At 43.9% G+C, this 27,241-nt stretch overlaps 1 protein-coding gene across 1 annotated transcript in view; it reads right to left on the reverse strand.

Annotated features, from left to right (window-relative positions):
• Positions 1-27,241, reverse strand: part of LOC147702002 (cytochrome P450 2B2-like) — a 369,916-nt gene that overhangs the window by 228,403 nt on the left and 114,272 nt on the right. Inside the window, exon 2 of the mRNA XM_086930617.1 lies at positions 17,952-18,114. Coding sequence (XP_086786743.1) covers positions 17,952-18,114 — 163 coding nt within the window. The remainder of the gene's footprint in view (positions 1-17,951; positions 18,115-27,241) is intronic.

Here is a 27,241-nt window from a genome sequence, read left to right on the forward strand (position 1 = left end):
TAATCTAGACCTGACCTAGGTTGCCTTCCTCAAGAAGAAAACCATCTTTCTCTGCTACCAACTGCGGGGAATGAGATTTTGATACCTTTTCTGATCACCTAGATACCTATCTCATTCACTCAATTTTGGATCGATTATTATCTGTCATTGAGTAAAAGGCAAACCCCACATAGGTTAAATCAACCCCATAGACTGACGCAACTCTGAAGAACCACTTACGACTGATAAAAGTTTTAAAAGTTTAATATAAAATCAAAATCAAGTGCATATACAATCCTCTCAGGATAAAATTCAACAAATATACAGGAACTAAAAGGAACATAAATTCCCGAAAGAACCTAAGTCTACAAAGAAAACGATTAAAATCAATTCCAGAATCAACAGATTGAAAAGCATAGATACTAAGTGGATCCGTTGCGTCATCTACAAAAAGAGAATGAACAAGTTAAATCTGTCCCTACTCTATGCTAGATGACATCCCTACTAGCAAGTCCTTTTACCCTAAAAAGGTGTCAGCAGTTTGACTTCCAAAGAAGTTCAAACTCTCTTAACCTCTAATGGTAACCTATGTCGAGAAGCAGTACCCTTTCTGCCTACCCATCCGCTCTCTAAGGGTCCTCGGCCTACTGCTCTTTTGCGCTCTGCTCTTTCTGCGCTCTGATCTTCTGTTCTGCGCTGAGCTCTTGTGCTGCTCTTCTCCCCTGGGTGCTGTCCCTAAATACACAATCACAGTATAGGTGGAACGCCCCTTTGACGCCCACCATGTGCTCATTCACATGATCTCATTCTAGTTCTTTCCATAGCTTCGTCTCTTCACGTCGTCCGTTAAGTTGACCTTGCTTCTTAGGCGCCATCTTCATCTTCGTGCTGGTAACCTCATTGACATTTCAGTTGGCACTTTCAGAGCAAAGTCCATCACTTCATCAGAGTTCTATTCATTACATTTGTGATCATAACCTCGTTTGGTCCTGTGAACGGTCACTTAAAACAAGACTCCAAATTCCAAGCGTCTCTTATCTCACTTAGGCCATAAACTTCGTCTAGCATTGTCACCTTAAATTTAACAAGACCTTTGACTCTTGGCTCGCACATTCAGATCAAAGCTATTCCTATTCCTGTGAGCCCACTAAATTACATACAGCGGACTACACTCCTGCGAACCCTTGGTCAGCTTAGGTTAAAATCACACATGACCACACTATGCTAACATTCCTACAAACTCTTCTACACAGTATGACTTTTAACACACATATATTTGAATTAGCAAATCATTTGATTATAAGCGAATTCATGTTACATAAGATACAACGTTATACTCTCATTTCTTACACAGTGCTATATAGTCTGCACATTTCTTCACTTTGCATTTCATCTTCCTTCTCCGCTTTATAATTACATACGTACATCTATTCAGCACGTTCTACTGTTCTTAAGCATTTCTACACATTTCTATATTAGCCCATCCTATGTGTATACGGGCCTTTCTAGTACATTTCCTATTACATTGGTTACATCGGCTAACTTTACACTACAAGTGCTAACTTCATATTACAAGTTCTACGTTTGCGTTATAGGCTTGTAAATATGGTACAGATATACTTTTCATTCAAATTGCGCTCTCTCACCATTTATATCATTTAAGAATTTTGGTGATTTGTGGGTGGAATTTCAACCCATAAAAACATCCACCTGAATTCAATGAAAGAACCTAGACAAGGACAAATTGTGCTTCTCAAGCCTATCTGCAAGTATTACATAAGGGGCACTCTATCCTCAGCCCCTCCATTCCTCAAATGGTTCAGAAAATGCAGCCAAACTGTGCTTTCTCAAGTAACGCTGTGCATAGTGTCTACCTCAAAAACATGTATATACGGTGCCCAGGATGGCACCCATGGTTAAGTGTTCGCTATGGACATAGCTATAAATAATTTAAATTGCCTCAGTAACTGTAAATATCTATAAATAATCGACTACGTTAAATAACACTTGTTACATCCTGCACTGGAGCTCAGAAAAGCAGCAGTAGTGAACACTATCTAAAGGCACATTATTGTGAAGATTGAGTTCTGGCCTATTTAGCCCCCTAGATTTTTTTGCTTTTTAGAACACCCTGCTTTTACATCTCTGTTGTGAATCTCACTCTCTGTAAATTCTGATAAACTGCCCGTGCCCACCATTTAAAGTAAGTACCAATCCAATCCAAAAATTCTTTATTTCGGCCATTTAGGCCATAAAAGATGCATAAAAACATACATACATTTAAAATTCAGGCAATATAAAATGCATACAGGGAGCAAATAGCAGCATTTCATAACATTTAAAATCGGGCATATAAAGTGCATAAAAGGAACAAGCAGTAACATTTCATATCATTGGGAATGGAGTAGACAAAATGTGTTAGAAGACATTGTCAGCGGGAGCTAAAGGTTACAATGACACAGTGGTGTAGGCATACAATCCTATGGTGGTTTTACCTTAATCAACTTGGACCTAATGCGCCACATGGCCAAAAGGTATTTTGCGACTGCGAAAACAATGTGGGGGGAGGAATCAGTTTTCAGTATTCTGAAAGATGTTACACAGTTTCTTATTGCCATATTCCTACATAGGGGCACAAGCCAATATTTCCTAGGTGACTTGTAGGAAGGGCAGAAAAACAGAACATGGATTTCCTCCTCATCGCAGGAATTACAGCCAGGGCATATTTTGTCCCCTCCATTGGTCCATTTGCTAGTAAAGGATTTAATGGGTAGGGTGCCAAACCGCCACTGTATAAATAGCTTCCTTGCCATAATCGGGTAAATAAAATCCATAAAGGTTTCAAACTTATAAGAATTTTTGGATTCAGTAAAACGATGAGTTAGAGTGCCGGTGCGGGGTGCAAGCACATGGGAGGCAAGATTTTGTTCCTTATAAGCTTCCACAAGTTTTTTCCGGAGGACCCTGTTACAGCCTGTTTCCGGGGCCTCCCACAGCTCGTTAAAGCCGAGCCGGAACAGTTCTTGCTTGACAAAGGATAGCCAAGGGATCTTATCACTGTGATTTAAATTCATAACATGCATCTCACTCTCTGTAAATTCTGATAAACTGCCCGTGCCCACCATTTAAAGTAAGTACCACTGATGAGCATCTGAAATAAGAGGTTCTGGATTGGTTGCACATGATTACAGGTATTCACATGTGCGCGACGAGTTCATGTGCTACTAACTCAGCGTGGTATCTGTCAATAGGTAGCCTGTCATAGATGGGATTTTAAAAGAATTTGTTTTGTCCTGTGCAAGCCTTATAATTTAATTGGGCATTCAAAATAAATGTTTCCTTTTCTTTTTGACTACAGTGTAAGTCTGTAGTATTTCAGTGTAAGTCTGTAGTGTTTCAGTGTAGGTCTGTAGTGCTCAGTCAACTGTATTTACACTATGGACAAACGCCTGACCCAATTATAACTTCGTATTGGCTCGACCTCAAGGAGAATTTAATGTTTCTTTCTCTATGTAAAGGTCCAAACTGAAAAAATAAAATGGTTTTGGTCATATTTGCATTCTTGTATGTGCTTTGAATGTGGTCATATTTTGCTGAGCCGGACCTTAATTAAATTCTGGACAGAATTAAGATCAAAGCCTTTCCCACACAATAGGCGCATCTGGTAGGGATTAAGTCTGTTCCTGTGAGAAGAAGATGGCGGGGCAGAATCTGCATATGGTAATTACACCCACATTCCCTGCCAGGCCTGGGTGTTACCTATTGGGAAACAGTAGGAAAAAGTCTTACTTCTCTCTCGAATGTCTCCATGAGACACATTTGAAGTCAGGTTGTTGGTGGCAATTCGGGGCAGGGCAGAGCTTTCGGAAACCTGTGACCGGTGATCACTTGAAGTTACAATTTTTTTTAAAAGTCCGAAGATACTGTGCAAGAGGGATGAAACAAGAGTGGAGGGATGAAGTGTCACTCCCATTTAAGCAGCCCTGCATGCGAGAGAGGCTTTGTGAAGCGATGGATTCTGAAGAGCCAGAAGGATGGATTGACCCCTTGTGATGGACCCCTGTGTGAAGTAGTTGCAAACTCTGAACTTGAGATGACCTAGACTCCATCAATGTCTCTCTCTGGGCCATTGGCACTGGCATCCCCATTCTATCTGGGGTCAGTCTATGGGTGAACCTGCTGGGGGACTGTCAAGTAGAGGGTTCTCCTGGAATTTGTGAATGGTCCTCTAGGTGGGAAACCCTCAAAGGGGGACACCATGACTTACAGACAAAATGCAAGTGGCAAGTACGCAGTGGGCCTGTGGCATACAGGCAGCGCTGACTGTGCTTTGCTGGTGAGGAAGATGCTGACAAAGGGGACCAGGTGCACAGAGGTCCTGCGTGTGAGCACCTAAAGGGCAGGAGGACAGTCAATGAGCTTTCCCTCACTGGAGGGAGAGCAGAGAAAAATCAGCTCTATTAAGATCAAAACATTTTAGAGGCCAGAATTCCAAAAATAAACACTCTGGAGTAACCCGAAGGGCACCACAGGAGCCTTGAGGGGGAGTTAGGGGAACCCCCAGAAAAAGCGGCAGGTTCACCGAACATCCTCTAGGAGGCCAAACCTAAAGAGTCACCCTACGTCTCATAGGTTCACAGAAGAGTGACCTAGGGAGACTTTTTATGGGAGAGGGTGTGGGGGCGGGGGAAAGGGGTTGGGGGGGATTTCAAGCTCTCTTAGAGCAGGGACTTTCTGACGAATTTGAGGTGTAGAAACCTCGGGTTCTAGGCCCAATGGATGCTTTGCAGGAGGTATAAAATTGAAGAAATACATTACACCTTTTTTCAAAACACTGAATATTGTTTTGACAAAAGTAGCAAATTGCTGCACATGGTATTGATTGTTATTGAAAGGTAATACCATCCTCAAATGTTTTAATATTGACTGTATTGTGTTTTGAGCTCATCATTCTTAATTGTTTTGGTGACAACCCGAAAAAGTCAATACACCGGTCTTTTATTGACTGCACCTATTTTATTGTGTTAAGCACATGACTAGGGTTATTGTGCTCTTAGTCTTTAAGACTTACTGTTATGCAGGCTGTTCATGCTGCCTTCATCGCAAGGGTAACAAGGTACATTTAAGGGTTTACCTGATCTGTGGGATCTGTCATTAGAGTGCACCAGCTGTTGGTTGTGAGACCCTTCAGATGGAGTCACTATCACCTAAATAACCCACCATTATGTATATATTTCCAAATGTGGGTAGCATTTAGCAGTAAGTGCAACAAAGTGCATTTCCTTTTTACAACAAAAAGCATTAACTGGACACCAATTTATGAATTAATGTTTTTCACTTTTATAATTAAGAAGTCTGTAGCCAAAGCACCTCCCTTAAATAAGCCTTGGTTCGCTCTCCCTTGCTATCTTGAGAGGCAAGTACCAAAAATGTACTTGGTTCTAAATGAAGAGCTCCTCAGCAAGAGAGCACGAGGAAACTAGTGGTTAAAGACTCCAGTTGTTACAATTACCCAATGCACGATGTCTGTCCTAAGACCCTCCAATCAAGACCCCAATAGTTATTATACCAGCTGTCTTTAGAGGAGACCTAAAAATGCCAAATGAAAGGATGCAAAGATGGGTCATTTTGCCTGAAAAACAACTAACGGTGTTTTGGGAGCATTTTCATGTTCATTTTTAAAACCACAAAAAGTAGAGAAATGCATTAAATGAACGAATGAAATCTGAGAACATTCCTAAATTACTCAGAATCCATATGATAAACTAGAATCAGATTATAGTCATTTCAGACTAGATTTAAATATGGCGTTTCTATGTACTGCTGTATAAGGGCATGCTATGATGGAGCTTTTGAACAGTGTGAGATTTGTATCTGTTCACTCCTACACAGTGAGTTGTGAAGGGAGGGACCTTGCACATGGACCTTGCTAGGTTCTACTACATTGTTTGTGAAACTAAACTACCAACTCAGCATTCTCTTTGCTAGCAACATATGGGCATACCTACCCCAAAGCTTTAAATCCTCGGCTTCTGATCATATCAAAATAGTCTGTGGCACTCCCCAATGCTCCATTCTATCCTCAAAATCTACATGGAACATTTTTCAGTGCTCCTAGTAGACAATAATATCAAGATCCACAAATAAGTGGACCATACTCAGCTACACCAGATGTTTTCAAATGTAGAACTACTTAATGCCTACATTTCAAAAGGTCAATCCAAGGTTGAGCCTAATGACATTGTGTTCATTGCTGGCAGTAACACACATGAATAAATGCAAAAACCACAACTGCTTTACTCCTCAACTGTCTGAGATAAGCACATGTCTAGATTTCACATTGACATCAGCCTCGAAATTCACATCACAAAGGAGATACAGGTTGCTGGTACAGCGTTCCCTGTTCCACAGAATTCAGGCATTCTACCAGAACATGACGTCTGAAGTGCAATCCAAGAACTGGTCTTCAAACAGCTCCATGGAGGTAAACCTTAAGGTCCCATCCGACCCAATTGAGGAGCATTCTCCATGTAGCGATACGATCAATCAAGGGACTGTAAGAGTCTGACTGGATTACCTTTATGTAGAGAGAACTTTACTGGATCCCTCGCACAACCCACATCAAGGCACTAAATGCAAAGACTCTCTCTGTCTGCAAGCAATATCAATTTCTACCGTGCTCTTCACTCTGAACATCACTGGGTTTTGAGGGGGTTTAAGATGGCGGACTGACTTTCTCCAGGTTCCTGGGAGGCAGCCAGCTAATCCAAGTCAACTTGGTCGTTGCCACACACAACATACACCAGGTTGCTAGTCCCCTGCCTACAAACCCTTAAGATGAATCACTTATCTACTTCTGTCTCCCTCAATCCCTTTGGTATGCATTGATTGTCTCCATGCCTAAGCCGGTATGAGACCCCACCTCTCACGGCTCCTACAGACCCCTGGCAAATGCAGACACTAAATTCCTTCAGAAAATTTTATAGGACTGTCCTACTCAGGTGACTCTGATGCAGGTTCACAAGGATCAGAACTGAGTTGTCTTGCGGCGCAGCACGTCCCAGAATCTCCACCGCCTCTTCAGAGTTCAAAAGCAGATGCAGGGCTGTTGGCCCTTGGCTGGCTGCCTGATGCTGGATCTCCTTGGAGTGGAGCTATCTATTTGCCGTCCTATCTAGATTTGGCCTGGGACCCCAAATGCTTGGTCAGGACAGGCCGATATATATCCAATCCCATAAGGATAGGCAGCTGCACTTGTCAGGCCAGCCCACTTTCCCCCCATTTCTTTTTGCTGACTATGGAACCGCTGGCACATACATTGAAAGTACAGGGACAGGACTGGGGGATTCCGCTAGGAGATGGGAAGTACACCTTCTAGCTGTATGTGGATGACCTGCTGTCTTTCTTCGAGTTATTTCTTCACCCCTACAGGAAATTAAGTGCCTGTTTGCCGTCTTCGTTGCTGTCACAAGCATGAAGGCCAACTGGGGCAAGTGCGGTCTCTTCCTTCTGCTTTATGGGGCAGTGGACCCTGCTCTTTAGTTAGGTGAAGTGTTAATACAATGGCAACCAGACATGATTTACTGCATTGGTATCTGGATCTACTAAGGCGCAGAGATGCCGGCAGATGGCAATGTGCGCTGGGTGGTGTCCTCCCTTCATGGGCAAATCTCTTTCTGGACATCACTCCAGCTGTTAGTGGCGGGACACGTCATATTATCTAGGATGGTGATGCTCCTGTGCATCCAATTCTACCTGCACAAGTTCTTCTTCGTCATGCCGGAGTGCATGCTCAGCAACCTCATCTGGCATGGCAAGCGTCGTCGGGTGGTGTTATCAAAATTGTGCTTACCGTCAGACAGGGGCGGGCTCAGGGCGCACAACTTCGAGAACTATTCCCTCGCTACCCATTTGCAGTACGACTTAGATGACATAGCGACTTTATCATCGCCGCTGTGGACATTGAAACATCTAATGCACTTCTTACCCATGCACCTATTCCGTCCATGCATCTTCTATCCATGGCAATTAGTTGGTTCCACCGCTGTTTGTGCTTCACCAGCATCTTGACACCTTATGCACCATTGCTCCCACTGCTGGATGCATCTAGGGGTAGGGTGCATCTCACGGAATCAGTGGTTGCACCTTGGCATGAGACAGGTCTCCACTCCTTCGGTCACCTCTGCTCAGTTGCTGTGCTCATCCAATTTGCAGATCTGAGTGACCAAACTGGCCTCTTCCCGGACCATATCGATCTTCAAAGGAATGACAACCCCCCTCCACAGAAACCAGAAACCCCATTGCCCCAAACCGGCATGTCAACAGACGGATTAGAATCCCCAATCATCTGTACGGGCCCAACAAACCAACCAAAGAGAAAACTGGTAGAAAGCAGAACCGAGATAGCAGCCAAAAACCAAACTGAGTCGGCACTAGGGCAATTGGATGGCCACTTAAGGGAAAAGAATACAAACCCGGAGGAAGAAACAGAAGACCAGGAATGTCTAAATTCCACCAATGATGACATGACCCTGAAAAATTCTATGCCACGGTGTACCTGCAAGAAGACGAAGATAACACCAACAAAACCAAACCTCCAGATCTCATGTAACGTAAATATCGGTGACATGCTTCCCAGTGATCGATTTCATCAGGACATCTCAAAGCCCAAACTAAACGAACAGAACACCAAACACTTAGAGCGGAAAAACGCAATTCAGGAACAGCCTCTCGAGAAAACGCTGCCCATAAGGGAAATAGACCCAGAAACAATCTTCTTCATCCCCGAATACAAATCTAAGGGGAGAGTACATATCCTAAATAGGGGCAACACACTAAAACTAATCAACTCAATAGAAGAACTAAAGACTATAAACACCTCTGACTTGTTATCAATTGAATTCCATACAGCAATAAATTCACAAGGGAACGAGAAAACAAGGGCAACGTGGAAAACCAGGGAGTTAGCAAAATCGATTATGAAGCACGCACCTAGTTTCTCCCAGTGGGGAATTCAGCTTGAACCAGAAATAAAACCAGCCTACCCTACCCCACTACTGGAAGACTGGAAGGAAAAACGACCTCTACCTGCTACATCAGTACTCAGAGGAGCACGAAGCTACTCCCCAGAACGGGAAAAACGTCTGAGGAAACCGCAAAGTCCAACGTTCCAACAAACAGCTCCCTTTAAAGAAACAATAACTCGGACAATAACCGGAAGGGACACAAACTGACAATCCGAGCCAGGTTTAGTTACTAAATCCGCAGGTCCCTATAAAAACAAAGACACACTTAAAATTTGTAGCTGGAACATAAACGGCCTAGCCGACAAATTGGAGGACCCCGAAACATTGAACTACCTACAATCGTTTGATCTGATTCTCCTCCAGGAAACATGGGAGCCCAGCAAAATAACTCTGCAAGGATATACAGCTTGGACACACCCGGCCCGCAAAGAATCACATTATGGCCGTTGCTCCGGTGGTCTGGTAATCTTCATATCAATACCAGTTATAGGAGAAATTAAACTATCAACCATAAACATCACTCCGCCGAACGCAATCCAAGCCATATCAATCACAATTGGAAAAAATCAAGAAAGTCACCAACTACTTGTAGTCAATACATACATTCACCCTAAGAACAAGCAATCTGGGTCAAACGAATTAGTTCAAGAACTAACAAGACTCATAGAGGATGAAGAAACGGATAACATACTAGTGGGAGGCGATTTCAACCTCCAGTTATTCGGCGAACTGACAACCAACGAGATGACGCAGGAAATGGACACAGTATGGAAAATTCCACCTCAAAAAATCCCCCACAAATACAAACACAGCAACACTGCCTTCAAGCTCTTTAAAGCTCTAGAAAAATTGAACTTGCGCGTTCTCAACGGACGAATTAAAGAGGATATTCCTCCAGTACCAACATTCTACTCGTCAACTGCCTCATCCTATTTAGACTTTATTCTAGTTACACTCCTGTTGTATGACAAAGTACAAGAATTTAAGATAGGGGACAGAGCCCAGAGCGACCACCTGCTGCTAGAAGCCAACTTAGCACTAACCTGTAAGAACGAAACAACCGAAATCAGAAGCATGTGTACAGAACATACTACTAACTACAAGCGATTACGATGCAAGATCTCGGATATAGAAACTCTTACAATCAGTGCAAAAACAACAATACAAGAAATATCTAATACAACTGACAACCCCATCATTCTATGGGAAAAGTTTACAACGGCACTAGGAGAAAAGCATGCCACAAGGAAGAAAAATCAAAAAGGGAATACGACTGGGCTTATGCTTGGCAAAGTAACAACAGTAGAAACAAAAAATATCAAGCTCAAAATAAAAAAGACCCTCAAACAGCTCCGGCAAGATCCAAACAATCCGGAAATTCAACTACAGTTACGTAGCTTAAAGGCATTGCTACAAAAGAAAACTTGGCAAAGGAAACGGGAACTGAACGAAGAACTATGGGCAAAAATTTTGCATAACTCAAAACAGAAAAATAGCTCTAGCTTTTGGAAGATGATCCACAGGCTCCAACAGCCAGACCACAGAGGTATTTCTTCTGAAATACCGGAATTAGACTGGGCCAACTATTTAACAACTCATTTTAATACAATTGACCTTGTAACGAAGAAAGCCGGAGGGACAAACTTGGAAGAGGGAGCTTTCCACCTACTGGGAAACAATGACACCTGCCAAAAAAGCAAATCAAGCGCTAAACAAGAAAATAACTGGGCCCCGCATTCCAGCAGAGAACGAAGCCAGCCCCAAGATAGTCGTCCCTAGAAAAATAGAACCCGGACTATCGGCTCAGGAAACAACAGACACAATCTTTAAACAAATCTCAAAGGGAAAACTAGAGGGGGTGCCTGGACCAAACGGGATCCCTCCGATATTATACAAACAGGACCCAGCCTTTTGGTGCCCCATATTGATCCCAACATTTTACAAAGTAAGGGATTCAGGAAAAATACCAGCATCTTGGAGCAGTTGGATAATAAGCCGAATCTACAAAAAAGGCGCAAGGAACGACCCAAGCAGCCACCGGCTGATCGCCCTGATAGAAGTAGAGGCGAAGTACTACGCAAGCCTCATTTTGAAGGATCTAATAACATGGGCAACAAAAAGGAACATCATCCCAGCAACTCAGACGGGCTTTCGGACGGGCCAGGGAACCCTAACCAACATCATGGCACTAACTCTTCTGTCCGACGCAGCAAAAACAGCAAAAAGCTCTCGGTTCGTGTGTTTCATCGATTACAGCGCCGCATTCGACCATGTAGACCGACACAAACTATGGCGGAAGCTGAGCTCATGGGGAATCCCCGGCCCCCTACTACAGCAGCTGGAAATGTTGCATACTGATACATGGGTCCAAATAAAACTGGGATCTGGCCCACATCTATCGAGGAAAATAAAGACCAGTAAAGGCCTAAAACAGGGCTGCATCTTAGCACCAACATTGTTCAACCTCTTCCTCGCGGATCTTCCCGAAGAGTTAGAAACAGTAACATCACACGCACCTCGGCTAGGAAATATCACACTCTCAAATCTGCTGTACGCAGACGATCTGGTCCTCATCAGCCGGTCTCCTATTGGCCTCCAAAACCTTCTAGACAAAACCAGTACATTTTCCAAAGCAAATTCCTTAACAATCAACCTGGACAAAACCAAAGTCATGCCAATGAACTACAACAAAAAACAGAAGCCCGCATGGTACCTGGATAAACAAAGACTAGAACTGGTAGCCTCATATAAATATCTAGGAGTCATAATAGAGGGCAACGGCTCCTTCAAACAACAACTAGAGGCCATCCGCAGGAAGGGCATGACCTTTCAACTATCAATAAGCCCCCTGCAGAAAGTCCTCCCGGACAGGACATTGGCACCACTTCTACAGGTAATAAAAGCTTGCCTACTGCCAAAGCTCTCCTACGGCAGCGAATCAATGCGGGGCAATGATGCAAGCACTCTGGACAATACTATCAGCCGTGCATACAGGGCAATCTTCCATCTCCCTAAAAATTCCTCGCCCGCTCAAATTTGTCTTGGACTATTGAAACAATCTGTGGAGAGGAAAGGTCAATACATAAAAAGCTGGCGCAAAATCAAAGACTCAGTGCAAGGATCGTTAAACGCCAACTTCTGGACTGAGCTTCACGCTAAAGAAATCTCACCAGCAAGGGGCTACCTAACAATCTCATTGGAGAGCCTAGGACTAAAAATGCTCTGGGATACAAGAACGGATTCTGGGACCTTTAAGAAAGCGGTGACAAAGGTCATTAAACTGGTCTCCTCACTAGAGCATAGAGCCACCCTGACCAGGAGAGCGCACGAATGGGTAGTGCTAGAAGGGTATGGAGCCATGAAGCCACAAGAATATCTATCAAGGGGTCTCACACAAAAAACAAAAAACATGTTCCTAAACTTGCGCTTAGGCAACATACCCATAGCACGTCACCTGGAGCCTTGGAAAAGGCCCGATCCGTCAAATGCATGTCGCCTTTGCCAATCTGCGAAGGAGGATCTTATACATATTATTTGTATCTGTAAAGCTCTTGTGGAAGTAAGGCGGACAATGCTCCGGCCCCTATGGAACCAGAGGGGTGTAAGATCATGCAGGCAAGCAGTGATGCTTTGCTTTAACCCCAATGAGACTAAGTTGAACTGTAGAACAGTTAAATACTTTGGAATAGTGGCCAAAAAATTAAATGAAATAACACAAGGACGCGAAAAACCAACCGCACCAGGAGAATACTAGCCTTCCTAAACGGCCCTTACAAAAACTTTTAAGACTGCTGAGCGAAAACTAAACACATCAGGGGAACAGAGATCCCTGCAACAGCCTTATAACTACAAGAACTATAAATAATAATCGCCGTGACCAATAGGAAGTCCTCCTAATTGATTATAGACTCCTTGAAATTTTACTAACGTGCATTATCTTTTTGTATGGAATAGTTTTATACAGTCAAAAGACTTTTTATCCTTGTGTAATATTGTGAGTTTTTATTAACTGTGCAATAAACAAATTCAATTCAAATTCTTCCCGAACAATTCATTACAAACAACTCCATCATACTAACATTGCAAGCACGATGGGGACCACTACAATCTGACCCGGGTTTGCACCAGGTGCTCCAAAACTTACATCTTCCTGGAACGGGACGACTTTTGATAAAGTGGTTCACCAAGGTGCTATACATGCACACCTGCCCCTCTCTCCCGTCACTACAAGACCGGTGGAGCGAGGACCTAGACCGGATGCTTAGCAACAAAGAATGGGCCACAGTCCTGGCCTACCCTGCCGCTGTTTCCCTGAACGTGTGGTTCAAATTGATACAATTCTATATTCTACATGAATATAGAATATAGGGCGCATCTCACACCTGCACAGATCAACCATTTCTTCTATTGTACTTACTCATCATGTCCCCGATGCTTACACGAGGATGCAGACTTCCTGCACATGCTGGGGTCCTGTCCTATGTTAACTACCTACTGGTGGTTTGTCACTAATTATCTCTTGCGTCACTGGGGTTCCTACACTATACACTTGGTTCCCATGCCCTGAACATTACAAGGCCGTCACCAGGTTGAAGGACCTGGCGCTTCTACTCACTAAAAGGGAAATTACGATGGCCTGGAAGTTGCAGATCCCACCCCGGCTGCTTGCCTCGATTCAGGTGTAGGTGACAGTGGAGGGCACCGCCCTCCAAGGCAAAGAATTGCGGGGCTTCGGAAGTTCCCGATATTGCATCAGTGGGATGCCTTGTTAGAGCACTTCGAAGGTGACATACCTGCCCCTGGCTCTCTAGTGCTAGCCCAGCTGTTAGCTCTCCTGGATACAGAGCCTGGGCTACCCACCAGAGAACCAGATCTGCAACCCATCACGAATATCTCGCTGGACACTGCCCTTGATCACCTGACACTGCAAGACAGACTCACCAACACTCTTCGCCATATCACCCCCTGGTTTCCCCATTCTCCTGACTCCTCTTTTTGCCTGCACCATAGTCGTCCCACTGGTGCAACCTCTTGCCTGGCCATGGTGCCGGTAACATGCAGGCATTTGCCAAATAGTTGGGTGCTTTACGGGCACCACACCTGTGCAGCAGCACAGCAGGAGTCTGGAGTACATGCTGGTGGACGGCGTCCCCCACTATTTTCTCAGGGTTAACGCCGTCCACCCTACCATGAGCTGAACTCGTCAGGTGTAATTTCCAAACACTGGGATACTTTCAGTAGTGCCTGCACGTTGTCTGCTTTCCACGTGCAACAAGCAACAATGTGCCGGACAAGATGGGGCTTTCTTATTTTACACTCTTGCTGGGCCCTTAACAAAGGCTGTATTTAAGGTGTCATCAGGCCTCCTTTTGTTTGAGCCTCTTCACTGGGTGCAGTCAGGAGCCTCAAGCCTGATGCAAATGAGAAGGAGGAGGGGAAACAAAGGCTCACACCTTGTTAGCACTTCACACATACTTCAGAGAGACAGCATTTCACTTTGTTCCATCCCAGTTTAGTAGATATGCATGCACTGTAAGAATGCTAGATGTGTTGGTCTTTTCCAGTATTTACACAAAACAAATTGTATTTATATTTATATATATATTATATATATATACTTCCCCTGAGGAGGCGCTGAAATAATTTAAGTACTACTATATTTTTTGTATAGCCCTACTCATCCCAATGCAGATTATCAGAGCACTTTACATCAACATGTGCCTATTACATGTACAATAAATTATATAAGTTTGTAAATGAATGAACAAGATATGTTACATAAAACTGGGGAATAGCAAGGTGTAGAAGTCACATATCATCTTCCATAGCTCACTGTGCTATTATCCTCCCAATGCGCACACCCTAAACATATATGTGAGGGCTTTAGATCTGATTTCAATTCTTGTGATGCCACTTCCTGTAAAGTCGTGGCTTGTGATGCCACTTTCTATTATGTCAATTCCTGTGATGCCGTGTGTGATGTCATGCTACGTGATGTCACACACTGTGATGTCACTTGCATTCTGCCTAACTAGGTTAGTCCCCCCACTTCTTTTTTTTTAGGACTTGTGCCCTGTGCAGCAGCACACCCTTAGTTGGATTCCCGACCAAATTATTTCAACAGAAAGGGTCAACTGGTTTGGTCCCTCATGTAAATCAACAACTGGGGATTGTGTGGTTATTAATTTTAAACATCCACAACATGTTGCTACAGTGTTATTGCGGGCTTCCTCATTAGTGTACAGCCCAAACAGTGTCTGTGTGCGTCCATTAGGATATTTATATGCGCCTGGGCCAATTACCCCCAAAGACTCTTGAAGTTTCAGGCTAATGTCCCAAATTCGACCACCCACACCGGCAGCACCATACATGTATAATACTGCTAGCCATGGGATGAATGGATGGCAGATGCCTGTACAGAATAATAATGCTGTTAATCAGAGTTGGAGAGGGTTTAATGTGGCCACACAGAATAGATTTGAAGTGTTCTCGGGCCTGGATGCTTGTGATTGACTGGAGGAGCATGAGGGTCATGAGGTTCAAAGTATTGCACGAACTCCAGTAGATCAGCCTAGAGAGGCAAGACAGCTCACAATACACAAAAATAATGTTATTTGTTGGAATGTTGCCGGGCTGGCCACTAAGATGCAAGATGAGAACTGGATTAAATATAATAAATGCTTTCAGATTATATGTAGCCTTCATGGACCTATCCTCAGCCTTCGACTGTGTGAACAGGGGAAGACTCTGGGGTTCCATGAGGGAGAAGGGAGTAGACAGTGGGATTGTTAATTTTCTTGTTGAACTACATAGTAACACAAGTGCGAATGTCAGGTATTCCCAAGAGTTGTGCGTAACTGAGAATTTTAGAACTGGGAAGGGTGTGCTTCAAGGCTGCATACTAGCCCCTTTCCTTTTTAACTTTTATATAAATGAACTTGATAGCGTTTTGCAGGAGGTGAAAGCTGATTGTCCTAGGGTGGGGAGAAGGAGTATTCCCGTTCTTTTATACGCAGATGATGCGGTCTTAATATCTAGTACTGAAAAAGGTCTCCAATCGTTACTCAATGCTTTTAAACTGTTTATGGAAGAAAGAGATCTGCTGGTTAATAACTCCAAATCATTCATTATGCAAGTTGGTAAACGACCAAAAAGACATTACACATTCAAACTAGATAATGCAGGAATTCCAATTTCAAATACATTCTCTTATCTAGGAGTTCTTTTTGATTCTAAACTGTCGTGGGGTCCACAACTTGCAAAGAAAAGATGTGATGTGGTTAGGGTTAATGCTTCTATTTTTAACTTTGCTTCAAAATTAGGGAAAAAGCCAACGCTTGCAATGATGAAATTATATGATGCTAAATCAGTAGCAATTGCAGTCTATGGTAGTGAACTCTGGGGTTATATGGCTTGTGAACAACTACAGATTGCAGAAAATGCATTTTTAAAACGCCTCCTGTGTGTCCCGGCCGCCACTTCCAAACTTTGCAGTTCATGAGGAGTTAGAAGTAGAATATTTGAGCGATATTCTCTCCCTACGCCCACTGACCTGCTGGTTGAAATTGTGGCTGAGCCAAGACATCCCCTTAGCACACCTGATTGTAAATGATTTCATTTCTTATGATAGGGCACTAGGTACCCCATGGCTGAAGTACTTAAAAACCAGTTTTTGTGAGCTGGGCCGCCCTGAACTATTTGATCATCTGACTGAAATTGTAAAAGGGGATGTTGAAGCAATTAAGCAGTCTTTTCTTCTGCGACGGAAGGCCATGAGGGAGGGTGCTGAGTTACAGAAAACAAGTGTAAGGAAATATATTATGGTTAAAACCTGTATGACAATGGAGCCTTACCTACTCGGCACATTTAGTACCCATGAAAAGTTCTTGTTAACAAGATTTAGATTGAATTTGTTCCATCATCTGCTTATAAGACCAAAAAAAGATGTTTTTAATAAACATCCTGCATCCTGTGGCTGCGACGGAAAGTCTCCACAGGATATGCTGCATTTTATGTTTTTATGTAGATTTTATGAGTATCCGCGTAAACGCTACCTGCTTGTTCTTTTAAAGAAACTTAATTTTAATCAGATACGACCAGCCTTTTTAGATTTACAATTGTTGCACAGTGATAGTATCCTCCAAATAATTGAATTTTTAAAATTGTCTCTTAGAATGAGAATCTGTCTGGATCAATGAATGTTAATATACTAATGAATTACAGTTCTGTGGAACTAATGTAGATAGGGAGACTTATCTTTGTAATTACACTTTACCAATGTTTTATGTGTGTACAGTATGAAATGTGTACTTTTATGGTTGAATCAAACCGAAATAAAGTCTCTTTTGAATTTGATTCCCTACCTTTCTACCTACGCGACAATGTGCATGCAAATGACTGCATCACTATCACTCCTTCTCTGGTGTGGGACTGCTACATCATGCGCACCGATCACTCGCATCTATTATTAACTCACAAGTATTTGTTCATTTTTACTTTAATGACTATGTTTAAAATATCACAATAAAAATGTATTATTTATTTTTTCATCACTGGTTTTCGAGACACTGCAACACGGATAAGAGCAGAGGACAGGCTTCTTTCCGCGGTGCACACAGGATCTGGGACTCTATCCAGATGCAGATTAGGCATTATTCTTCTTTCATTTCTGGATGAAACTGGACACACATTGCATCAAGGAACAACATGTCCAAAAGCAGGAAAACTGCCGAATCCTGCATTATAACCGAAAATATCTTTTCACTCTATTTCTTATTCACATGCATCCTCTAGTTGCGTACAGCAGGCCACTGCTTTGTAGTTAGGTTTGAGTAATCATAGATATACACGTAAATACATTTACCAACACTGTAGGCCATGTTTTATCACAACTCTTGACCATAGCCTGTTCTGGAGAATAGAAATACTATTTGGAAGAAAGAGTACCTTGACCCCTGGTAAGCTTCTTGAAGACAGGCAAAATGGCTCTTCCACCAAAGTCATCAGCTTGGCCAATCAGAGCCTCCTTCAAGGTATCATACCCACAGAGCACCACAGCAGGCTGCGCGCCAAGGTAAACAGTGAAGACGTCACCATAGATCTCCCTGAGCTGAAAAGCACAAAAAGTGACAAATCAAAAAGAGAGGAAGGGGGAAAATATCCACATAAAACAATAATTTAAGAATTAGAAGAATGAACAGCAAATCCATACAATACATTTCCTAAACAACCAGACTAGGTTGTGTCTGGTGGCTTAGTGAACTAATGCGTCCACTGTAGGGGCCTGTGTTCAACCTCATGGTCACGGGTTCAAATCCCTGTGGGCATACTCAGCCTGTCATCCTTCTTAGGGTGATAAAATGAGTACCGTTGGGTAAAAAAAATGAATCTGTTATTCAGCACCAACATACCCTTCTGGGTGAACATGCGCTTTACAAATACACATGGTATGTTATGTTTAGAGCCAATTCATAGAGAATCGGCCAATGCTTTTAAAGCCAAGGTGAATGAACTATAGAGTGGTGAACTCTTGGATAAATGTTGTAGTCGGACTTGAAGGTTCATAGTTACCGTAATGATATCTGTAGGCAGGCTGTAATGTATGTGTGTATTTTGGGAAGGTGACTTGCATATGGACTAGCCAATTCAAAAACAAGATATCACAAAGCTATACAAAGTACACCTGCCTCGCTTCCTAATTGTATGATTTTGGATTTCCAACCCATAAAGTCAATCAATAATTAGCTTTATTCGACCATTTAGCTTGCAGTCATAAAAGCACATATTACAATCAATAAATATTAAAGTGAAAGTTAATAGTTAAAATGTACATATTAAGAAGGAAAAAAAAAATACCAAAGACACATAGCATTACAAAGTTTAGATCTTTTGCCTGCCATGTGTGATGTACTGAAATAAAGCGGCCTCCTTGATGTTCCCCCGCTGTGGCTTCCACACTTTTCTCGCAAAGGAGGTGTTCGTGAAATCATTTAAAATCCATGAACAATTTAAAACCCAACCATGCAAGAGTGCTGTCCTTTGTGGTGCAGAGATAACCAGAGAAGGCGCGATAATATGCGAGACAGTCTGAGTATTTGGAATTGAAGGCCTTTTAAATAAGCAGGAAAACATGAATGTTATGCAGGAGTTTCGGGGCACACATTGGAGTTGTAACAGGACTGATGCAGGGTAGGTGTGTTTTCAGTGTCTGGGCAGGAGGGAAGCTCAGTGGCGTAGCTGGAGATTCTGGCGTCTGGGGCTATCCCCCAGATTGCCGCCCATGGCAGGTAGGTGGGGCAGGTGAAAGCAAAGGTTGGAGCCGAGGTGCTGCATGCCCGACACTAACCTCGAATCCCAATGCAGGGTGTCAGAGCGATTTACATTACATACAGATTGACAATAAATCACGCAAGTGTGTAAATCAGTGTAAAAGATGTGTTGCATGAGTCAGTGAGGGTTAAAAGGTGTAGCAGTCACATATCCTACTTAGCTCACTGTGCTATATTAAAAGGCTTAGTATTTAAGAACTGCAAGTAACAAAAGGATCTGTGTTCAAAGCAGTAACCCACTTACCTAGCTACATTTAAAAAGAAAAAACACAATTCTGCCATCTGCATATTACATGATGTGCTTTGCAGGCACATTCACCTTCTATACTACTTTGAGTCAGATCTGGGACTACACAAACAGAAATCTCTTCAAGAAATATTTTAACCTCCAGGGTTATCTCACCAATTATTATTCCCTAATATTTACTGGGTATCTCTGCAGCAGATGTCTTAACCCTATAAAAATATTAGAAAACGCAGACTCTGTAACCAATTAATCATAAAAAATTTACTAACATGCTTCTCCTTGTTGCCATTTTCTTTGTGTCAAGGTTTTAATTTTTTTTTTTTAATTAGTTAAGACGCAGATTTCGCATCGGGATTGCGCCTCTTTTTTAGCACAACCCCAAAGCAAAATCCAATTTGGAAAATCTCACAATGTGCTTAAATGAACTCATGATATACCTAATAATAACAAATGTGCGAGATCAAAATATCTGATGTTACTTCTTGTGATATCACTTACTGTGATGCCACGTGTGATGTCATGCATTGTGACATCACTGACTGTGATGGCACAGACCACAATGTCACTTGCATACTGACTAACTAGGTTAGCCCCCACCCCTCCCCATATGCTGGAGGTGCAAGAAAGTCCACAGCTTCAAGGTATTCCATTTTATGAAGGAATAATTTTACCCAAAAACAAACCTGCTCTGCCAATTTTTTCCCCAAATGAACCCCCATTATTTTCAAGAGTAAAAAAAATACAATGTACCTATTTTTCCCCACAGCTCACGCAGTTTCATGCTCTCTCATCCACATACCTTCCACAGGCCTGCACTCCTAAAATAACTGTATAACTTCCATTATTGCTGAAGTAACAGAGGTCAGTGACTAAACAGTCAAAACTGCGAGAACTACTCTCTTCTAAACTCCCCAGCCATTATTAATGTAAATCTAAATCACCTTACATGGTAAAACAGACTTCGCAATTTCCCCATAACTGTAAATGTTGCCCAGATTACAAAATTGGTGTAGGAGTCAAGGACCTAGTGAAATCCACATAAAATGCACATAACGTTTCAGAATAAAACATTTATTTCTGCATCTGTCTTTTTATACACTTTTGAACCCACAAATAGAATTAAAGAAATTAGGATCGAGGCACCGCACACATAATATTTGTTCACAGAAGTCCACCACCCTTTGAAGGTGGGAGTGACGCCACAGTGGCCCAGGTGCTCCGCATCGAGAAAGCTGGTATTGCAACTTTCCCATAATTACCTCTCTCTCCAAGCACATGTGTCAGCTGGAAAGGCAAACGTGCTCAAGAAACAACCACTCCCCGTGACTTTGTGGGCACATGCAATGACCGGTGCTTGTGCCAAACTCTGTATGGAGTCATAAAGTTAATCGATGTCTCTACCCTTCTTGTCTTAATTAACCTTTTAATGTCTGTTTCTTTTCCGTGCCTTTATTCGTACATTTCTTAAGTGTTGACCCCAGCAAAAAAAAAAAATGAAGACATTTGAAGATGGGAAAATCCCAGGTTGCTTAACATCTATTAAGGTGCTGACATCTGGGCATTTCACAACACTTGAGGATACCTAAATACACCTCCGACTACAGAACCGGGTTCGAGTCTCGGCGGGGAAGCTTAACATCCTGTGATTCTGGGCAAATCACTTAATCTCCTCGTGCCTAAAATAATCTGTCTATATGAAACGCAACTGGTGCTCCTGTAAATCGCGCTGATACCTTCGGTCAAGTTCGAGCTATATAAAACTCTGAGACAAAAAACCCATCCTTTTAGGACCCTTCATCTGATTGGGCCTGGCGCGACACCTGTTAATTTTGAAACATTTTCAGAATCCGGATGAGTACAGTGAGTGTAGCACCGCTGCTTTGAATATCATTCCGATTCAGAAAAGGGGGTGGTGATGAACAGAGTGTCTGAATTAAGCAGACCACTCTTACCCAGTCCAAAGATCAGGGCTTGATCCATCACCGTTTTTTATCTCATTGCACTATCCCAGCTCAGAACCTGGCTATATGCAAATCAGTCTGTCCCTGGCCCAGTGCATCATGGGAACAGGGCAGACTAAACTACCAAGCCAATTCTTCACCAGAAAGGAGACAAGCTACCGGGGACCGGTTTCTGGCATTTCAGCCTTCTTCGGCCCGGCTTGCTTGAATCCTGATGGTGCAGTGAGAAAGGGACTCATGTCTGAGTATACCCTGCCACACCTATAGTGGCCAAAAACGATTCAGAAAAGGGGGTGGTGATGAATAGAGTGTCTGAATTAAGCAGACCACTCTTACCCAGTCCAAAGATCAGGGCTTGATCCATCACCGTTATTTATCTCACTGCACCATCCCAGCTCAGAACCTGGCTATATGCAAATCAGTCTGTCCCTGGCCCAGTGCATCATGGGAACAGGGAAGACTAAACTACCAAGCCAATTCTTCACCAGAAAGGAGACAAGCTACCGGGGACCGGTTTCTGGCATTTCAGCCTTCTTCGGCCCGGCTTGCTTGAATCCTGATGGTGCAGTGAGAAAGGGACTCATGTCTGAGTATACCCTGCCACAACTATAGTGGCCAAAAACGATTCAGAAAAGGGGAGTCTCGGCGGGGAAGCTTAACATCCTGTGATTCTGGGCAAATCACTTAATCTCCTTGTGCCTAAAATAATCTGTCTATATGAAACGCAACTGGTGCTCCTGTAAATCGCGCTGATACCTTCGGTCAAGTTCGAGCTATATAAAACTCTGAGACAAAAAACCCATCCTTTTAGGACCCTTCATCTGATTGGGCCTGGCGCGACACCTGTTAATTTTGAAACATTTTCAGAATCCGGATGAGTGCAGTGAGTGTAGCACCGCTGCTTTGAATATCATTCCAGCACCACGTAGAAAAAAAAATATATATATAAATACTGAGTGTTCAACAATTTTATGACATCTGGAAGATCTTTAACAGACATGCCTTATCTTAAATGCAAATCCTTGCGGGCTCCCACTATTCTGATGAACACTGTGTGCACATACATTTTCCAATTTTAACACCACAGAAACATTTCCTCTCGCATTTTTAATGAATAAAAGATGCATTCTTCGCAATAACCTACTTTGAATTTATGCAGCAGCAGACATCCCATTTTACCGAAGGGCCGTCATTGGTAGCGCTTTCGTGAATTCTGCACAGAGGTGCGCTTGCACTTCATTCACGTGTGCAATGCTGCCACAGGCCCCCAGTGCAGCGCAGCCGCCGCCGCCCCCAAAATAGTGCCGCCTGGGGCGGACCGTCCCTACCGCACCCCCCTAGCTACGCGCCTGGCCACTGCTATTCAGTGCCACAGTGCAAGTGCTCCCTATGTTAAATTGATATACTAATTGGTGATTCCATGATTGGGTTATCTAATTTACCTGTCAGCCCCTAGTACAGTGCACCATGTGTGCCCAGGGCTTGTAAATCAAATGCTGCTGGTGGACTTGCAGCACTGGTTGTGCCACCCACAGAAGCAGCTGGTAAAGTGTGTCTCAGGTCTGCCATTGCAAGGCCTGTGTGCAGTCTAGTACTGCCATGTCGACTTGGCGAGTGCACCCCCTTGCCAGTCCGTAAACCTTCCCTTTCCTTCATATTAGACACCCCTATGGTAGGCTCAAGGGCAGGTAGGATTGTAAATATAAGGGAGGACATGCTCTGGTGTGTTTAGAATGTCCTAATAGTGAACTATAGCCGTTTTCGTTTTTCATTATTGCAAGGCTACCTGTTCTCCATAGCCTAGAATGGGCAGTTAGATTATTACATTCTTATAATCCTAACTGACTGAGGGAACATGGTAGAAATTCGAATTTAGTAGGCATGAACTCAGAAAAATAAAATACATCTTTTAGTAAGGTTGGTTTTAATATTCTGTGTTTGAAAATACCACTTTTAGAAAGTAGGTATTTTCTTGCCTAACTGTCCAGGCCTGCCTCTGCTAGGTTGTGTATTCCTTGTTTGGGTTTGTGAGGGACAGGACTGGGGGATTCCAGGAGACAGGCTCGGGCAGCCCAGTGGTGAATAGAGAGATCTGCATCTAGATGGGAGGGAGGCGTTGCACCTGGGACCTGAATAGGGCTGGGCGTTCCCTCTACAATGCTGGTTCCACCTCCTGTGGCTTGTTTGATGTCTCTGCCCTGCACAGTGAAAGGAAGGAGAGAGTATTGTAAACAAAGTGCTCAGGAACTGGTTTGGACTAGGCAGAGACCTCTCTGCCTTCAGAGAACAAAGAATTTTGGAGTATAAATATTGGGACCCAGTCCCAAGAACTTTAGATCCCTGCTGGAACAAGAAACCTTTTCCCAAGAAGAAGAACCAAGGAAGCTGTGGGAGTTTGACTGCCCCTCTGCCAGTGTGCTGTTTGCCAAGTTGGCCTGCAGTGGTTGCTTCATTGCCAAGGAAAGGAGAAGGAACTTTTTGAGGACTTTCATCATCTACAGAATGTTCTCCAAGGGCTTGAACTGTGCTTGCCGCCTGCTGAAGTCTCAGGGACAAAAGAGCTCCCCCTGTGAATGTCCTTGCTGGGAATTCTATCTACAGGCATTTGCGTTTCGCTGGGAACTGGAAGCGCGATGCATCGAGAGGAAGCGTGTCACGTCTGCAGCTGAAATCGTAGCAACGCCGGAGAAACGAGCCTTCACCGAATCTCCCTGGAAGCGTGTGTTTATCGAAGCTCACCGGAGAAGCGTGACGCCATCGAGAGAGTTGCCATCACATTGCCAGAGAAGCGTGTCGCAGGGCCTGTTGCGGCTCCAAAGTACAGAGTCATTGCACAGCTGCCAGGGCACCCAAGCATCATCATCGCAGCGTCATCACATCGTTGCATCAAGGGTGCTGTCTCCTCGCATCGCAACTGGATCATCTCATCGCATCAAGGTGCCATCTTGCGCACCACAACGGGCCCACAGGCCGAGAACCTAAGCATCACCCCCGCACTGGTAAGGATTACGATGCATCCCCTACTCTGCGCAAGCCTTGAGGCATGACACATCCTTTCCCCCAGATCACAGAACCGACGCATCTCCCCTTTTGCGAGCCTTTTGTTCACTTTGCGTTATGCATCCAGGTACTTTGTTGAGAACTTTTTCGCATTTATCATCAACTTGAACTAAGTAACGTTTATCATCTTTAAAGCAATCTTAAGTATAGTATTGTGGATTTTTGTTGTTTGTGATCTTGTGTTAAGTCTATATAAAGAATACTTATTTTTATAAAACCTGTACTGTGTCCATCTGTAGTGTTTTCACTGTATTACTGTTTATATTCACCAATGCTTAACACACTGCCTCCTAGATAAGCCTGTCTGCTCGCCAAGCTAGCAAGGGGGTGAGCAGGGGTTATTTTGGAGTGTAATCCACACTATTGCCCCCTTTTGAAGGGAAGGAGTAGCAGCACTGAGAAGAAGGCTACAGTAGAATGAGGCAGTGTTGAAGAAAAAATTGATCTAGAATAGAGGATAGCAAGTAGACTATAAAAGAACATATTGGATTGTATGGTAGATATCTGCATGGAACTAAAATTAAGTGGTGATTTGGAGAAAAAAGTAACTACACTGGTGATTGGTTTTGATAAAAAATAATATGTATGGGATATGCTTGAAAATGAAATCTGTCAACCACACCTGCTACAGTGTAATTTGAAGCTGGTATGCTGCTTACATAAAGTAATGTGTACTTTTGACCTAGTGGTAGGTAGAGAGTGCTGCTAACATGGTCACCATGGACACAGAGCTAAAAGAATATGGAGTAGGGGAACACAAATGACTGCACTGTGAAATTTAAAGAGTGGTGTGGGAACATTGATCATTAGGGAGTGTTTGGCTTTTAATGGAGTCGTTTCTACACAGTAAAACATAAATGCAAACTATTAAAAGTAGATTGTTTCGTCAGGGTGGTGGCAGCTCCTGGCGTCACTGGGGGCTTACGAGGCTAAGGAACTACAGTGTGCTCTGTGTTGGCTCTTGCCACTCGATACTTCTGCATCCTGCATCTGCTGATCCTGGCGCGCTGCACGACTAGGTGCAGGCGCCTTGTACTTTTTATATTGCTGTTATTTTTAACATTCTGCATATGCTGATCCTGGCGCGCTGTACGATCAGGTGCAGGCGCCTTGTATGTTTTTTTAATTGCTGTTATTCTTTGACACTCTGCATTACTGTGGGCTTACCATCTCTTGTGGCTGCACACGCCCCAGTCCATCGCGGCTCCTCTGCCGTTGCGTGGAGGGCGGCTCTTCCCCCACGGCTCTCTGTGCCACTCGGGCGGAATGCGGGCGCCATCTTGGGAGAGCCTGAAGGACACGGAGACCAGACTAGGCGGTCTAGTTGTCCGAGGCTCTCCCGCATAAAGCGCACATGTGTTTCCGGAAGCGCAGCGGACGAGCGCAGCGGGTGCGACGATGGCACGCCGAAGTTGCGCCAAAGTTAAGCCCGTCTGCGCCCGTCTGCGGGCGACCGGGGCTAGGGGCACATCACCATGCTCGTCTTTTAACATACTCTTCAGCGCAATTGCTATCTCTCCAAAATTACTGGTTGCTCAATTCTGAGACACTGTATCGTGTTCAGGCCCTTGGTATTGCTCACCCCTTGCCTCCCCTGTCCCTCTCAAAGGCCCCTCACCCTTCCACGATGGTGTCTTTTCCGTGCCCCTCTATCCCCACTTCCTCTCCCGCCACCTCTGTTCTCCTTTTGAACACAAGGCCCGCTGTTAAGCACCAACTTGAAATATTCAGCCTCTTGGATCCCAACTCACCAGACCTGTTGTTTTTAACTGAAACATGGTATCGCCCGGACTCCTTACCCAGCGTCCTGGCCGCCCTCCCACCCCACTACTTTGTACTCCGTGCTGACCGACCGGAGGGGAGGGTGGGTGGCGGGGTCGCCCTGATTGCTCGCGAGGGACTCCATTTTCAGACACTTGCATCGCCCGCGATACCAGCAGCAGACTGCCCTGTAGTGTGTTCTGTTTCCTTTAAGATTCCAATTACATGTGTGTTAATGTACCGGCCACCTCAGCCACTCCCTGGTTTTCTTCCTGCCATCCAGGACTTGCTGGCCACCCTGGCAGTCAACAGTGCCTCAGTCCTTGTCTTGGGAGATTTTAATTTTTGGCCTAATGATCCTGCCGAAGACACAATGTCCAAAGACTTTACCCAATTGCTGCTCAGTCTTAATTTTACCCAGCACGTCCATGCGCCCACTCACAACCGGGGCCACATTCTTGATCAGATATGGACATTAAATATTCCGATTTCCACCCCTATCATCGCGCCCTGCACATGGTCCGACCACTCCTTGCTTGCCTTTTCCTTGGATCTTAGTCTCACAAAAACACCTCTTTTCCCTAAAAACACCTGGGCAAGGAACTGGAACCGAGTCTATATTCCATCTTTGTGTGGCTCATTAACTACCACCTGCCCTAATCTGTTCGGCTCTACACTCTCAGGTAACCACCTTAGAGCGCTGGCTTACCAAAGCCTGCGACCTGGTGGCCCCTCTGAAGCGGGTTATCATCAACAGCACCCACAATGCCAACAAGTGGTTCAGCCCTGGCCTCAAAGCCAAGAAACTGGAGGTGCGACAGGCTGAACGAGCCTGGAGGCTAGCATACTGCCCGACCCACAGACAACACTATATTACCA

Source organism: Lissotriton vulgaris, chromosome 7, assembly GCF_964263255.1.
Source record: "Lissotriton vulgaris chromosome 7, aLisVul1.2, whole genome shotgun sequence".
NCBI lineage: Eukaryota > Metazoa > Chordata > Amphibia > Caudata > Salamandridae > Lissotriton > Lissotriton vulgaris.